Below are 15827 nucleotides of genomic sequence, written 5' to 3'. Positions count from 1 at the left end.
TTAGAAGTTATCCAGATGATCCTGATGAGCTAGCTTCGGTCTTAAGACTTAGTTTATATACACTCGCAGGGCGACGAGCCGCACATCGGTTTCTGGATCATAAACGGTCACGTGACCTACCATACCACCAACAGCGACATATTTAGCGCCGACCACCCCCTAACCCCGACAGCCACTTTCTAGCACGAAACAGAATTTGTCACAAATAGACGCCAAAGGACGACATGATGTTCCAGATCATTTCTGACCTGCACCTGGAATCTCCTGCTGCATATGACGTCTTCGAAGTCAACCCCAAGGCGCCATATTTAGCCTTACTCGGCGACATTGGCTATGTCAAAGACGAAGGCTTGTTCCACTTCCTGTACAGGCAGCTGAAAATGTTCCGCATCGTTTTTTTGGTGATGGGTAATCATGAAGCGTATCATAGCAGCTGGTCTGAGACAAAATCCGCGGTCAATAAGTTCAAAACGAGAATTGACGGCACTCGAGGATCCAGCGAGACGCTCGGCAAACTTGTCATACTCGATCAAACGCGCTACGACATTTCACCTGGGATCACCGTCCTCGGGTGTACTTTGTTCTCGCGGGTGGCCCAAGCACAAAAAGAAAGCGTTAATTTCGGTCTGAATGACTTCTATTATATTGATGATTGGACCATCGAAGCCCATCAAGATGCCCACCATGCCGATCTAGTGTGGCTGAACCAAGAAATTGAGTATATTTCGCGCTCGGAGCCTGATCGCAAGGTTGTCGTGTTTACTCATTTCTGCCCATCAACCCACGCTATGGTTGTCGATCCCAGACACAGGAACAGCAAAATCTCCTCAGCTTTCATGACTGACCTATCAAGCGAGCCTTGTTGGGAAAATGGGGTTGTCAAACTTTGGGCTTTTGGCCACACGCATTTCAATTGTGACTTCCAAGACTTGGAAACTGGGAAAACAGTGACCTCAAACCAAAGAGGGTATTACTTCGCCCAGTCTGAAGGATTTGATTGTGAGAAGACGGTTAAAATCTAGAGTTTGAGTGGCAAATTATGTTTATTTCGATTGTTCAGACCGAGAGATTGCGGTATGAGCCCGGTCTTGTTAATCATTTATCATTGGGAGGCGACGCTCTTCAATCAAGCTGATTCGGAGCTCATCCAGTATTGAATACATCTCATGATCTCCCTGTTTGAGGGCATGGTAGAACTTTCTATAACCTTGTTGAAGCTTGTTTTCATCCAAAATATCCGTACCGTCGACATACTCCAACATATAGCTCAGAATAGCCAACCAATAAGTCTCGTAAGAAGAATCGTAGTCACGGCAAAGCAACAAAATCAGGGCCTCACAATATCTCACAGCACAAGGGAGTTTCACGGTACAAGGATGCGACGAGAAGCGTCCTCGGCCACGACCTAGGGATGCCGAAGGGAGTCGATCGTCCGACGCAATCATAATATCTGGATTTTTCTCAGGCAAGTACCTTAGATCTTCAAACTCCCATAGCACATCAGATTTCCGATAAAGCGAGACCACAAGCTCATCATTAATATGCAGGTGCTTGAATGCCGGTGGGACTCGTAAAGTATCTGAGTGCGGACAGCCCGAGCTTTGGTTACAGGGTAAAAACCCAGCACTCATGAGTGAAGAGAATGCGACCTGGGTGAGATCATCCGGAATGACAAAAGCGGCTTCCTGTTAGAACCTTAGTGGATGCTCCGGCCAATTGAGACAATACTGACATCCACAATCGTTGGAACCCCATAAACAGTGAGTAGATAGTTGCCCCAGAGAAGGTTTGGGACATTTATTGAGTCAAGAAGACTAGAAATAGACGAGATAAGATCATTGCCCAACTTTTGTTCAGTGAAGTGGAAATCAGCCATCATCACCATGAAGGCTAGAGAAATAGGAGTTTGGATTTTTCTCACTTTAGCAAAGATGAGACCGTACGGAACACTTGAACACTTAAATAATGGTGCTATCAATCACATGATAGTTCTAAGGTTGCACGTGATGAGGGGTTATGTGTTGGACTTCAAAGATGGGTCAGGTGACGCGAAAAGGACCGCCCCTCACCCCTCCAATTCTATTAGTATGGACACAAGCAAAAGGCTTCGTAGGCTTATAGATGTCATGATTAAAGTGAGTCACTAACTTATAGTCTCGCAGGCATATCTTCAGCCAACAGTTTGCTAATACAAGGATCTATCCTCTTTAGTAATTTCTACCGCCTCGAGAATCGAATGATCGACACGCACAATGTCTGCAAGTGATACTTTCTCTCCCGCTGTCCTGCGTCTACAAAGCGTCGCCCTTCTCAGTAAAAACAAGGCATGGACGGAAGCGGAAAAAAATGCAGACAAAACTGCCCAAGACGCTCTGGCAAAAAAGACAAAGGCCGCTGCGTTCCAGCCCACGTTCACGGATACCAGTGCTTGCAATGAACTCATACGTGGCGTAGCACTCGACTACGAAAAAGTAGGGCCTCTGCGATTGATAACCAACCATCACTGACAATTTATGAACAGAATGCAGATAATTTTCCTGGGCGCCCACCGAAGATAGCTCGCTGCAGGCGTGGCGGACTCGTATTTCTACCTGGGTATATACCAATAGGCACCAATTTCATGATAATCGAGCCAATATTCTGCAAAGGCAAATCGACAATTGGCGGTGTTGAAGTTGATATGGAGCACTATTACGTCATTTTGAAAGAATGCGATGTCCATGTTGAGGATGATGGGAAACTGGTCGCATTGGCGATGTCGGATATTCAATGATCATGGATAGGAGCATTCGTGCTAATTAATCAATTCCTGAATTGCAAAACCATTAAAGTATGTATAGATGCTTTATTAAACCAAATTCCGCCTCCTCACAAGTGCTGCTGACCATAGTATCCATTAGACATGTCAAATTGCTGCATCAGCTGGGCAGCATTGGTGTAGTCTGCCGGGCTGAAGGTTTCTAGATGGAATTCGTGCATTAGCTGAGCAGCATTGGCACCATATGTCATCGGCTCCAATTGGAATTCATTCATCAAGTGAGCGGCATTGTTGAACATCCCGCTCAGCGCCAGTGGTTGAGTTTGGCTGGCGTCTAAGGAGACATTTGAAAGAGACACTATTGATCCCCCAGATATCGCGTGGTTCATGGGTTCAACTGCCGTAATAGGGGATTCGTATTCATGAAAAGAGTGAGCAGAGGCTTCCACATTTGCCGTACTAGAATGCGACAATCCAAGATTCGTACCATCGTGCAGACGAGGCGAGTTCATTGGACTCGGAAATTCTGTGCTATTGGGGTTTGTAGCGTGGAGACTTCCATCAACAGTCGTCTCGGCACTTTGGCCAGACGGCTGGCAAAATGTAGGCTTTGGTGAATGAAACTGACGGTTCTTTCCAGTCCGTTTCGAGGTTTTTGGGGTCCGTGTCTTCTGGGTCCGCTTCTTTTGGCCATTTTTCCGTGTCGGTTTGACCTTTTGATCGGCCTCACTCGATTTGAAGATGGATACCTGCGAATTGAACTGTTTTGTGATAAAGCTCACTATGCTGTTTGCTGCAGATGTTGTAGAATCCTCTTGTTGGAAACCAAGTGAACTGTAGTGCCCAAGGACTTTATCCACATCACTCGTTTTGTTCAGACACTTTTCATATCTTTCCAGAGGTTAACAGGTTTCTCGTAATCGCAAGAGGAGAAAAATATTAGCTCACAATTTGGATGGTAAAACGAAAAGATAGAAAATGATGCCATTGCCCGCCTTCTGTGCGTATGACTCGTAGACACCGCCAATTTTGTAGTCAGCTTTTAGCTCCCCGGCTACATCGTCGGGATCATCACGCGTATCACCGTCGTCCTCGAGTATAACATTTGCACAAAATCTTGCAATTTTGGTTGTGAACTTCTTCGATGCATGAAGCTCCATTACACTCTGTATAACGCGGTAGAGTGCCATGCAGTACAAGGCTCGACGAATGCTATCGGCAGAGGTCCGTCTTTTATTTGAATGATAAAGAGTACTAAGAACATTTCGAAAAGTCCGGTTCGTGGAGCTCGATATTTCGCCGGTCCAGAATAATTCCCCATTGTCTTTGTATAAGGGAATAACTTGCTGGAAATATTCCGGTATCTGTATGTCTTCTAAAACGACACATCGTAATCGATTTAGGGCCTCTTCACGGGATGAACAAGGAGATAATCTCTCTGAAGGTTGTTTGCCAAATGCCTCATGTAAGGGTTGACTGATATCTGTGGGAAGATGTTTTTTATTGCGAACAATAAATTTGACAACCTTTCTTCTCTGTCAGTACATTGCCCCATGCTAATTTGAGGGGTCTCCTACCTCTTGAAGGTATTCCAAGTCATTTAGCTGCCCTATTTGAAGTGATAACGCACGTTCTCGAATACGCATCAGATCCATGACGAGGTTTTGGGATGCACGAAACTTCTCGTTCGTGAGCTCTTGAGCTTAAAAGATTTAGGAAAATGAAGGATGCGGAAAAAGTGAGGGTAGTGTTGCGGTTCATCGTTTCCCCGCACCATCCCTAGCCTAAAACGAAAAAAAGTATCCCCCTGAGGGTCGGTTTTGCACGTTTGGAGTATAGCGTTTCGACCTGTACGGAACTGTATGTTGCCAAAAAAAGAAATCCATTTGCTAAACTACCAAAATATAGCGGTTGCCATAAAACTACTTCATCAACTCTCAGTCCGATGCCAGGTAAAGCAGAAAGTCATGCTAGGCCTTGAACTCCCAGAGAGGAATATTCTGTTTTGTCATCATCGTATATGACTGGTTGGTGGCTTCCCAGATTGAGTTATCCCTGTTTGGATTTTGGAGGAAGCTGCGTAGACCCCCGCTTGGGCCACCTGATGCGTCGAAATGCCAAGTGATAATACATAGCTTCTCAACAGTCGAACGGCTGAGAGTTTCCACTAGAGTCTCCGTGGTTGCAGACAGCATCGCTTCATCGATGATAAGGTTATCCTGGTGGCGACTTGCTTGCAGAGCTCTACAAGCCCCTAGAACCAGAGTAGCGTCATCGTTTAGATCTTCCCAATGTTGCGTCGAATCCACCCGCAATTCTAGTAATAGTTTGAGGGCAGATTTAGCCTGGGAGTGGAGAAAAGAAAGAGGGATAGGCTATCATGTTAGAACAATGATTTGGTAAGGGTTAGCACACTGACCATTTTTCTTCCTTAGGGTGAAAGAAGGTGCCACGGAATAAAATGATGGGATCATCATACAAGGGGAAAAAAGTGTCTTATAAGAATCATCGTTGTTTCTTTAGCTACCTGGGTTTACTCTCATGCAGCTTTTCAGCGTTGAGTCCTTTACACAATGACCTGTTTCCCACAAATCCAAATATCTTCGTGGCTTCCTAGTTGGCTTATGAGTCCAATCAAACTTCTTTTTTGTGATGATGATTTATGGGACAACCAGGCGGTACCACCGGGAATGCGACCATATGTCCATCCAAGTCACCCCCAAAATATTACAACCACTTGTTGAGCGGACGCGACGTCGCCTTATCATGGCCAGACATGTGACAGCGATTCCCTAGTAGGTTTGTGGATTTACATTGGCCCATCTGGCTCATGGTTGACTGTGATAGATAATGGAATTATCCAACTCCCCGATGTCATATTCAGTTCTAGGAGGGGGGGGATTGGACTACGTGATGGGAGTACTGCGATCCCCAAAGGTAAGATTTTCTTCTAAGGAAAAGAGATACTCTGGGATGCCGCAGGAGCTTCACACAGCGGAGCTGCCAGTAAGTTTCGCTTAATGGATTTTCTGAAGCCCTTGTTCCTTGTTCAACTAACTACTTCTTACTCAGCCGAAATCCTTAGATATTACTCGATTGACCTCGGTCAAGCGTTTCAGAGAATTTTGGGGGTCAATATATAACCACAATACAGTTGAAAGCCCAGACTTGCTATTCCTAGTGGACTACGTTCATGGATCAAGTGGAATTGTTCGTTGCGGCTCATGGGTTTCTGGGAAACCGAAGTCTGTACACCATCACTTTTTGTTGTATATGAAGATCTGCAACGCAAAGGAACTAGTGCCTTGGGACTCATTGAAGGATTGGAAAGTCAGAAAAGAAAGCATGCTTCGTATTTCTATGGGTTATAGTGCCAAAAAAGACTCATCTATTTGAACTATTTTGTCTGCTACTACTATGTTAGAAAGTACATGAGATCAATACCCGATCGTCACTCCATATACCAGTTCTATACTCGTCGCTGAAAACCACACCCTCCGGTTAAATACTCCTATTATCTGCTTTACTTCAGATCACAAGTTCTTTCCTTGGCCTGAAACCGCAAAGGTTCATAGTTGGTTTGTCGACCACCAATCAAATTGACCTTTTCGTATATGCGGACAGGCTGGCCTAGCTTGGATCTCTTACACTTGAGTTCTTCTAAATATCCGAGATCTGCGTCGTAATTTCCCAGGATTAGCATGTTGTTCCATCCCCAGGCCGCCTAACCCCTGCCTTAACCCTCGCCATGTAATAAATAGCAGGATAAGTCGGTGATGTTCTGATACACAATTTCTACCTATATAAGCTTTATGATTCCTTCTTGTTACCTGTAGCATTACGACAGCACCAATCCCTCGAAGCCTTTTGCTCCTTGACCTCATCTTTCAGAAAGCATTTGAAATCATGGCAAGGTCGACGCCGCATATACTCAACGCCATATTCCGTTTTTTGCTCCTTGCACAACTCCGGCCCTCACAATTCCGGTCTTCGGCTCTCAAATCCATATTCCGTTTCTTGCTCCTTGCACGATTCCTGTCTTCGGCTCTCACATCCTTTGCCAAACTCCTGTACTATTTTCAGGATAAATGGGGCAATATTATGACTTGGATTCTGTATCTATTCACGTACTCGGTTTCAATCAGTTCATTTGACGAGTTGCATCCGCCCTTGATGAAATGGATTTCGCAAAATTCTAGCTTGGCAAACACACGACATTCCATTACAAAAACAAGGTCGAGATGGTCAATTTGGGCACAGGATGATGCCGACTCAGAGGAGGACGCTGAAACTAGTGACTTTCAGTTCAAGAGAAACGAAAAGCTCTACTGGAAGAGACAGAAGCAAAAAGGCTTGCGGAAAATAAAATTCGAGCCAACCCGAGGAAATGTCATCAGCTTCTATTACAAAGGTTACCTAATAGGTCTTTATCGTGAGGCAAAGCCAGGGACCACTATTCTTACAGAAGAGTCCGAGATAATCTGGCTATACTCGACAAACCGGAGCATTCTTCAAACCCTTCTCAGTGATGTTCGTGACTTGCAAACATCGAAGGACCACTGGGTGCAATATTTTCGTGGCGAAACAGCGAAAGACGTTTCCTACTGGTATCTTATCGCCAAAGAGCCTCCTCGCTCTCCCTCCACCTTGGTACTGGACGGGGAAGTTCTGGCGGATATTGTGTCCGATATTAAAGAGTACCTGGATCCATCAACTGGACATTTCTATAAAAGAATCGGCAAACCTCACCGCCGTGGTTTCCTTTTACATGGTCCTCCCGGGACAGGCAAATCAAGTCTATGTGCAGTTTTGGCCGGAATGTTCTATATGAACATTTACACACTGAGTCTGAACAGTTCCAATCTCACGGAAAGTGGCCTAGTAAAGATCTTTAGAGATCTCCCTGATCACACGATGATCGTTCTCGAGGATATCGACCGGGCCTGGGCCTCCGTAGAGCAATCCAAAACAGACATTCCATCAGGTACGGGGTCACAAGCACGTACCGGTATCTCTCTCTCTGCCCTCTTGAACGTGCTCGACGGGAACGGTGCAAAGGAGAAGCGTGTTCTCTTTATGACTACCAATCATCGGGAAAATTTGGATTCTGCTCTGACACGTCCCGGCCGAATTGACCAAACCTTCTACCTTGGTTACGCAACAGCAACGATGATCAGAGAACTGTTCACCTTATTCTATGAGCCACTTGGGGTTGACAAGGACGAAATTGTAGGATTGGCAGGCAGGTTTGCGAGTGAGGTCCCAAGCGAGATCTTCACTGCGGCTGCAATCCAAAATTTTTTGCTGAAGCATAAAGATGCCCCAGAGATAGCTGTCTCTAGTGCAGCCGATTGGGTGAGGAAGTCGAGGGATGTTTTTCTCGCTCCTGTTAGTATCCTCGAAGGGATAGAATCCTAGCTTTGTCAACGAGCCGTTTCAGAGCGTCCGTCGCACTGTACGGCTTTAAGGATTGGTATATCGCTTTCCCCCATGTTAAGAAAATAGAAGAGAGATGGAAGAGACATGGAAGAGAGATCACTGGTCACGAGCATCTTCTACTGGCAATTTTATATAAAAGATGCATTTTCCGGCCCTTTAGCCAAGATTCAAAGCAGAAGAATTATACTCGCACATCGACTTTAGATTTTTACAGCTAAGTTCGACAATAACAGTCTCTAAGTATGATGTGGGGCTTAAGGATGTCACGTAGCTAATGAGAGCTGTTCCGTCCAATTGGCGATCTACCAATCGGAATACAGATCTTTCGCCAGAAGTGGGTATTCTAGCTGGGATCTTTGTTTGCTATGAATCATTTCCTACCTAGCAATCAAGAGAACTGCAAGGATGGGAAAGGAAAACAAATATACTTGGCTGGTTATGATGAACCCCTGAATCTCTGGGGTTCTCCTAGGTTTCTCATTCTTAAAGCTCACTTCTAGACGCAAACCAACCTCTCCCACCGCAAAGCGCCTGCCACTCTTCTAATCCCGCAATGTCGAATAAAAGTCTTTTGCCTCAGCTCTTACCCAAGGGAAATGGATCGAGCATACCATGTTTGAAATCGAAAAGAAACTACCGGCGAGTTTCTCAGGCCTGTACCGAGTGTCAGAAAAGAAGGTCCAAGGTGAGAAAGACTATTCCTCCATTCGAGGATAGACCTAACCTACTATAGTGCTCCGGTACGAACCCATGCACGAAATGTACGGCCGAACGTAGCCCGTGCTTCTATAAGCCAGGCACTGATTGGAGACGCAATACCGCCGAGTTATTAAATTTCCGCGCCGCCTTACACCGAATGGTTGCAAAGCTGCGCTCTGGAACACCGGAGGAGATATCACAGTTGATCCGGGGGATCCAAAATCTGCCAACAGATCAAGATGCAGTCAATTATCTTCTCGCAGATCAAGCAATGTCCAACATCGAGGGAAAGGAACTGTCAATGAATTATAATTCATAAGCCCTAATGCAATATCTATCAATAAGATACCAAGTTATTCTATCTGTTGCTCTTTGGATTAGATGCTTATTCTTCAAGTTTAAGTGGACCGAAGGGAATTATGCAGGAATAGATGTAAAACGCGTGGCCATTATTTCTCGGATGACCCCACTCCACTGATCGCCTACCGGCATAAAGAATGACTAGTCTATCCAACCATTGTAATCCCCTCACCTTACGGCGTCAATGAGGTACATTTCTGCATAATAAGCTTTCAAGCCTTGTACTAGAACAATCCCGATCACCAAAATCGAAGCATGGCTGGTCAGTCCTTTCAGTCTCATTCATCTTTAGACTGGTTTGATTAATCTCATAGCGAGGACCCTAGGATATAAATATGGCATCCTCCACTCTTTGCAATACGCTAACTCGATAATCTTTTTCATCCTCTTCGGCCGTTTGATTCCCATTGCTTGATATGGATCAAAACAAGAATAAAGAACATCCTAGAAGTGGCCCTCCTGCCACTTCTCAGCACCGTACGGAGGATATGGCCCTGTCTTTGGAAGACAAGGTGAGTTGTGATCAAGAAAATACCACGTTCTAGCTAACCACTGGGCTGGTTATAGAAACAATCCTCAGATCTCGTTCCTCTAGGCGAGGAGGAAAGAAGTCGACGAGGTATTGCGATATTGTCTCACTCCTTGCTACCCTCACTTGAAAAATCTAATATAATTTCCCTCGCCCATAGATACTTCTTATAGGCGGTCCGCACATAGCTTCTTTGGGATGGAAATAGATGAAGGATCAGTTGTATTCAACGGTGACGCCAGAGGCAAGCATCCCGATGGAACCCAGCTCCACATGATCAGTGGTGGGTCTGTGAAGAATAAGAGCACCCTGTTTAATTGCGATTTGGACCCGGAAAGTTTTGAGAAGATTTTTGGCAAAGAGCGCTAGGATGACCGAATCTCTAGCAGGTTGTCTGAGATTTGCAGGGTCTATTCAATTGCCTAAGGATCCTAAACGTATATGAAGTGGTCTCTACAAATAAAACCCAGTCACCTTTAGAATGCCAACCACCATGCATATGAGGCATATAACGTACAAAGTTGTAGTGTCTGTCTCATCATTGGTTCCAGTGCGGCCGCTTCTTCCTCCATATTCAATTTATGAGCGTGGAGTTTCCGCAAAGCGTTTCTTCATTTCATACCAGTCGTTTCCTATATCTTGCATGCTCTCACATCTCATCGACTAGTGGTTACTCCGAGGGAAAGGGTCTACACGGTTAGTGACAGTTGTAATTATCGTGCCTGTTGAGCCAAAAAGAAGCAGGTTATCTCATCCATCGCATAGACTTTCTATCTTTGTGTCATGTGAGATTACAAGAATCTTGAATTATGTTGCCTAACCTACCAACGACAATATACTTCCAGCAATCAGTTAAAAACACAAGCCTAATCGCCCAAAAATAGGTATTTACAGTACGTAATAAAATGAATCTTCACTTCTGCCCTTAAGATTCCTCCGGTCACGGAAAAGGTTCTCGTTCACGACTCGTCCCCTCACTCTGCGATTTCAACAAAGTAAAGATTTGCTGATAAGCTCTCTAGTCTCGTACTAGAGCAATTCTAGTTACCGAAATCGTAGCATGCGTATTCTCGTTGGTGGGAGTCTAGGCAACATGGTTGTAAATTCTTGTAATCTCACATAATATCAAGAGTTGCATTATATAAGTGCCATGACCTCCTTCCAAAGTCCAAAATCTTTTCCCCATAATCAGCTATGTCGACTGCGATAAGCAACGTCAATCCCCTTTCGGAGTACCGCTCCGTTCCCGAGCGGATCGATGCGGCCACTGTCAATATTCCTCTTGACCGTCTGAAGGAACTGTATCCCGACGTTCAACGCTTCACAGCTATGGCTGTCAAATTTTCCTACCACCCCGATAGCCCATTGTTGGAAGGTCACGTGACCACCACTGTTTGCTCCCAGTACTTAGTCTCAGTCATAGCATGTAGATAGTTTCTCTCTCTCTCTCAACGCATCAAGAGATTTCCAGTTACATCTACATTCATCGTAGATCTCTAGTATCTCTAACAGGTTATGAGCCTCGCGCTTTCGAGTCCTCTACATAACTGTACAGACTCGAAACCCTGGTTTTCCTCCCATTGGTGTACTGCGTCGCACCACCCCACTGTGGAACCTCTGTGGTCTCGTTTTGACCCCACAAACCAGAGTTTTCATCACCCTATTGGACGAGATTAACACCTCGCCTACCCCTTGGGATCTTCATCCATTGTAGGTGGATCCTACCTCGTCGCCGTCAAATCACGTCGCCGACAACCCTCGACAACCCGAAAATCGGACCGTCGAACCCCACATTCCACTCGCTACCCGCTGTAGCGAGCCAATCACATACCTCTCTTGACGAGCACATCGGTGCGGAAGAAGACGTCATGCAGGCCTCATACAATATTGAGGACTTTACCATCAACAGCCATGAGATTGACATCTCATCTGCCGTCCCAAAATTGAAGGGACAATCCAACTTCAGAGACTGGGAAACCGCTCTCTACATAGCTCTTGCAGCTAACAACCGTTACTACACATACATGATTTCTAATGGGATCCCAATCCCAAAGATCCCCGAGTATCAGGACTCCAGTCCTGAAGCTGTTCGCAATCTTCTTATTGAAGAAGCTCAGGATCTTGCAGGTGATCATACTACAACAGTTGTCATCTCTGTTGCTGAAATTCGTGATCGTGTGAAGCAAGTCATCGAGTCAAACATTGTACTCCGAAAAGAGTATAACTTGAAATGTACAAACTGGGATCTGTGCAATTCGAGAGCGAATCTCTTACTAAGAGGCACTCTCTCTCCAGAGCCTTTTTCTCATATCGCTCAAAACACTGATGTACGGGACTCATTTAAGAAACTGCGTGCGACGTACGCTGTTACATCCCATCAACATTCATTCGCCCGCTATACCAAGTGGACTGATCTTCGCTTTAAGAATGGAACTGCTAGCGAGTTTGTACGCAAGTTCCAGGAAACTCTTCGTGATCTCACATCTATTGATGGCAAGATAAACTCGGTATATGTACTATGCCAGTTCAAGAAAGCCATTAATGAAAACCCCAAGTGTTATGCCTTTCTCCAGAACCTTAGGGTTGATGAGAAGGATGTCAATCTCATGGACCAAGTCTACGCCGAATTCCTCGAGGTAAACATCCATAACCGGTCTATGAACCCTTCCTACAATGCAAACTCGACTACTGTTCAAACCTCGTCGTCGTCGCACAATGACAAGAAGAAAGACACAAAGAAAGGGGGCAATGACAAGCAATCCAATTCGAATAACTCATCGAATAATAATAACAACAAGGACAAACCCTCGAAGAAGAAGACCGACTTCGTCAGAGAAGAGAACGTCATCCTTTGCAGACATCATGGGACTCTTGGAAATCATTACTCCAACAAGTGTCCCTTGCTAAAGAATTCGGCAAACGCCACTACCATTCAACAACCTCAGCAGCAACCTCTTTTTCAACAGGTTGCATTCCCTCAACCAGGCCAAATCATAGGCCAGGTTGACAACCAAGGTCGGATCCTTTCTCTACCGCAACAACAGCCTCGCCAGGGAGCGAATGCAATCTTTGCGCCAGCATCCTACCCCACCGTACCGCAAAAAGGCCCTCCATCGGGGGATCCCCTAGCGCGGTATAACAATCTCTTTACGAATGTGCTCTTTGCCGGTATCCAGGCAAATGCAGTTCATGGTTCCCATATTGTGTCGAAGGAAGGCCTATTGGCTAACGACAACAATGATGTTACCCGCTGGATGATCGATTCCGGTACTAGCACACATATGACTCCCCACAGATCTGTCTTTGTCAACTTTAGACGGTGTGTATTGCCTGTTTCGACAGCCACTGGGGATGTCTTCTACACTGAGGGATATGGAGATGTAATCCTACACCTGCTGGATCAAGATTCATCAGGACAAATGGCCCCTCTCACTCTCCAGAAAGTGTGGCTTGCGCCAGATCTTCGCTCCAGCTTGATCTCTATGTCTGCTCTCGACAAGGCAGACATTGGCACATGGACAAAGAATGGCATGATGACATTCAAACATCAAGATTTCTATGGCCCAGAGTCTACCATGGGTTTTGCTACCTGTGAAGGAGAACATTACTGGTTGAACTGCGCTGGCATTGACAAGATTGATCATATGATTGACTGTAATCTTGTTACTGGCTCTCCAAACTCTGTCTTTGCTACACAGAGAGAGATCATCCCTATCTCCATCGATCTGGCACATCGTCGAGCTTGTCACGCCGGCGAGGAGCGTGTACGAAAGATGGAGATATTTGCTGACGGCGTCAAGCTAAAGAAAGGCGCCGGCGTCACCTTTCCTTGTGCTCCTTGCATTAAGGGTAAGGGCCACGCATTACCTTTTGGCGAAGAACGATCTATTAGATCAAAGCCTGGCGAGTTCATTCATCTAGACGTTTGGGGACCGATCTCTATCGCGTCTCACGGAGGTGAGCATTATTTCGTGACGTTTACGGATGATGCGACCCGATTTACATGGCTGTTTCTACTAAAATCACGATCTCAAGTCACCGAGGTCTACATACAATTGGAGACCTATTTGAAGACTCAGTTTAACTACGTCATCAAGAAGGTCTACGGCGATGATGCTCCAGAGCATAAACCACTTGCTGCTTACCTTGCTAGCAAGGGAACGGTATGGGATCCAACTCCTCCCTACACCAAGCAACTGAATGGTGTCGCCGAGATCAAAAATCGTCATCTTGTTGAGCCGTTAGTCGCTGTTATGGCCGAGTATCAGCTTCCAAAATATCTTTGGGGACTTCTTCTTGGTGGAATCAATTACACCATGAATCGCCTCTACGCGTCGAAGATTGGCATGTCTCCTTACGAAGCCTTGTTCGGCAAGAAGCCAAATCTCTCAAACCTTCGTGCTCTCGGTTGTCAATGCTGGTTTCTCATCCCAAAAGAGAAGCGAAATACAAAGCTAGATCCTCACATGGAGGAGGCAAGGCTGCTCGCGTACGACGAAGGAGACAACTATGTGGTCTACAACGTCCGTACCAAGAAGATTGAACGTTCACGGAACGTCATTTTCAATGAGAATCCTTCTCCGGCAAATCTGCCTGACCCTGCCTATGATCTTAATATTACAGGCATGAACCAAGAACATGAACATGATTCGCAGGATCGTCATATCCCAATCGATTTCCTACGGCCTCACCTCGAGAATCCGTTTAACATACGATCTACCTCCCCACCCTCTCCTACGGTCGAAGATGATCCCGAGGATCAAACGAGGGCTCCGAATGCTCTCGACCCGTCGAATCCCGCGCTCTTTGAAGAAGATCTTGCGTGGTCAAATGATGAAATGGCGGGCAGTTTTGGCAGGTGTGTGGTGGAACAAAGGGTGGATACTGGTGCCCACTTTGAAGCAGGTGGGCGAGGGGTTCTCGTCGAACCACAGCCTGTTTCCCGACAGGTTGTTAATATGGACATTCCCCTGGAAACAACCATTGATCTATCTCAGGAAAATCCTCTGCAAGATGACGAGGATCATGATCAATCACCATTACAGCATGATCAAGTAACTTTTGAACATAATTTCTCTCGCCTAGATCCGGTACCGGATGACAGGAGTCGAGATCAAAGCTATGTTCAACCCATTCAGCCCATTCAGCCAGAAACTGGCCAGTTACGACGATCAACACGGATCAAGAATCCTAGCAGAGCTTACATTGAAAGCCTGGCTAGCAAGTCATTCTTTGATTCCAATGTTCTTCGGTTGCTCGCTGAACAGCCAGAGATCCTAGTCAGTTTTTTCGCAAATGCTACCTCGAATGAGCAGTACGCTGTATCCAAACTGACGCCTAAAGACATAGGCTTTGAACCTAACAGTTGGGAACAAGCTATGTCCTGTGTCGAGAAAGACAAATGGCTAGTCGCTGCTCACAAAGAACTACATCGTCATCTTGTTAACGGCACCTGGAGAGTGATGTCCAGGACTAAGAGCAAGAAGAAACCTCTTACCCTCCGATGGGTGTTCAAAGTTAAGCATGACGGTACCTACAAGGCACGGCTTGTTGCTCGTGGCTTTCGTCAAGATCCCGACTGCTGATATGGCAGCGGATGGACTGACAAAACCCCTTGGCAAAATGTCGAGATGTGTGGTGCCACCCTGAGACATGAACAAATGCCTCAATGGCGTCATGCCGAGACAGATAAACTATATGTGATGTTTAGTCAGCATTGTCCGCACAGATTGCTTAAAAGGCGCGGACCTTGTCATTATTTAGAAGAAATTCAGAGTATTTTTTCATACCATTTCAAGTGTTCTACAATCTCTTTCAGTTATGAGCCCGGCTTTGTTCCATTAAAAAGAAAAGATCATTTTTCCTCCTCGCCCTCGGTACACATAAGAGAATTCATCTCAAATCACCGAGGCAACCCCTGAAACCGAAGTAAAGAAACGGAGATAAATCAACAACAACGACGAAGACATGGATGATCATCTCTCCGCGGGAGTATCCACCCGCGTCATCCTAAAGGATACAACGACGTGGGATTCATGGCTA

At 45.7% G+C, this 15827-nt stretch overlaps 7 protein-coding genes across 7 annotated transcripts; 5 read left to right on the top strand and 2 right to left on the bottom strand.

The window, feature by feature from the left end:
- Nucleotides 1-227: 227 nt before the first annotated feature.
- On the top strand, nucleotides 228-1022 carry Pdw03_3937 (Ser/Thr protein phosphatase superfamily; the record flags this gene model as incomplete). The annotated part of the gene is made up of 1 exon (XM_014676188.2): nucleotides 228-1022. One exon carries the CDS (start codon nucleotides 228-230, stop codon nucleotides 1020-1022), a length of 795 nt encoding a protein of 264 aa, XP_014531674.2.
- Nucleotides 1023-1091: 69 nt separating this feature from the next.
- Pdw03_3936 (thioredoxin reductase) lies at nucleotides 1092-1885 on the bottom strand (the record flags this gene model as incomplete). The annotated part of the gene is made up of 2 exons (XM_014676189.2): nucleotides 1092-1685; nucleotides 1733-1885. 2 exons carry the CDS (start codon nucleotides 1883-1885, stop codon nucleotides 1092-1094), a joined length of 747 nt encoding a protein of 248 aa, XP_014531675.2.
- Nucleotides 1886-2252: 367 nt separating this feature from the next.
- On the top strand, nucleotides 2253-2773 carry Pdw03_3935 (uncharacterized protein; the record flags this gene model as incomplete). The annotated part of the gene is made up of 2 exons (XM_014676190.1): nucleotides 2253-2471; nucleotides 2522-2773. The coding sequence occupies 2 exons, from the start codon at nucleotides 2253-2255 to the stop codon at nucleotides 2771-2773; spliced, it is 471 nt and encodes a 156-aa protein (XP_014531676.1).
- A 95-nt stretch (nucleotides 2774-2868) lies between these two features.
- Pdw03_3934 (uncharacterized protein) lies at nucleotides 2869-4413 on the bottom strand (the record flags this gene model as incomplete). The annotated part of the gene is made up of 3 exons (XM_014676191.2): nucleotides 2869-3649; nucleotides 3707-4284; nucleotides 4336-4413. 3 exons carry the CDS (start codon nucleotides 4411-4413, stop codon nucleotides 2869-2871), a joined length of 1437 nt encoding a protein of 478 aa, XP_014531677.2.
- A 2251-nt stretch (nucleotides 4414-6664) lies between these two features.
- Nucleotides 6665-8176, top strand: Pdw03_3933 (AAA+ ATPase domain; the record flags this gene model as incomplete). Its single annotated transcript, XM_014676192.1, has 1 exon — nucleotides 6665-8176. One exon carries the CDS (start codon nucleotides 6665-6667, stop codon nucleotides 8174-8176), a length of 1512 nt encoding a protein of 503 aa, XP_014531678.1.
- A 1496-nt stretch (nucleotides 8177-9672) lies between these two features.
- Nucleotides 9673-10154, top strand: Pdw03_3932 (uncharacterized protein; the record flags this gene model as incomplete). The annotated part of the gene is made up of 3 exons (XM_066100634.1): nucleotides 9673-9768; nucleotides 9824-9875; nucleotides 9946-10154. The coding sequence occupies 3 exons, from the start codon at nucleotides 9673-9675 to the stop codon at nucleotides 10152-10154; spliced, it is 357 nt and encodes a 118-aa protein (XP_065956034.1).
- An 825-nt stretch (nucleotides 10155-10979) lies between these two features.
- Pdw03_3931 (uncharacterized protein) lies at nucleotides 10980-15194 on the top strand (the record flags this gene model as incomplete). Its single annotated transcript, XM_066100633.1, has 4 exons — nucleotides 10980-11188; nucleotides 11500-13634; nucleotides 14286-15064; nucleotides 15135-15194. The coding sequence occupies 4 exons, from the start codon at nucleotides 10980-10982 to the stop codon at nucleotides 15192-15194; spliced, it is 3183 nt and encodes a 1060-aa protein (XP_065956033.1).
- Nucleotides 15195-15827: the final 633 nt, after the last annotated feature.

Source organism: Penicillium digitatum, chromosome 1 (genome assembly GCF_016767815.1).
Source record: "Penicillium digitatum chromosome 1, complete sequence".
NCBI classification, from domain to species: domain Eukaryota; kingdom Fungi; phylum Ascomycota; class Eurotiomycetes; order Eurotiales; family Aspergillaceae; genus Penicillium; species Penicillium digitatum.
The sequence above is the reverse complement of the archived record's forward strand: the minus strand, read 5'-3'. Positions and strand labels throughout refer to the sequence as shown.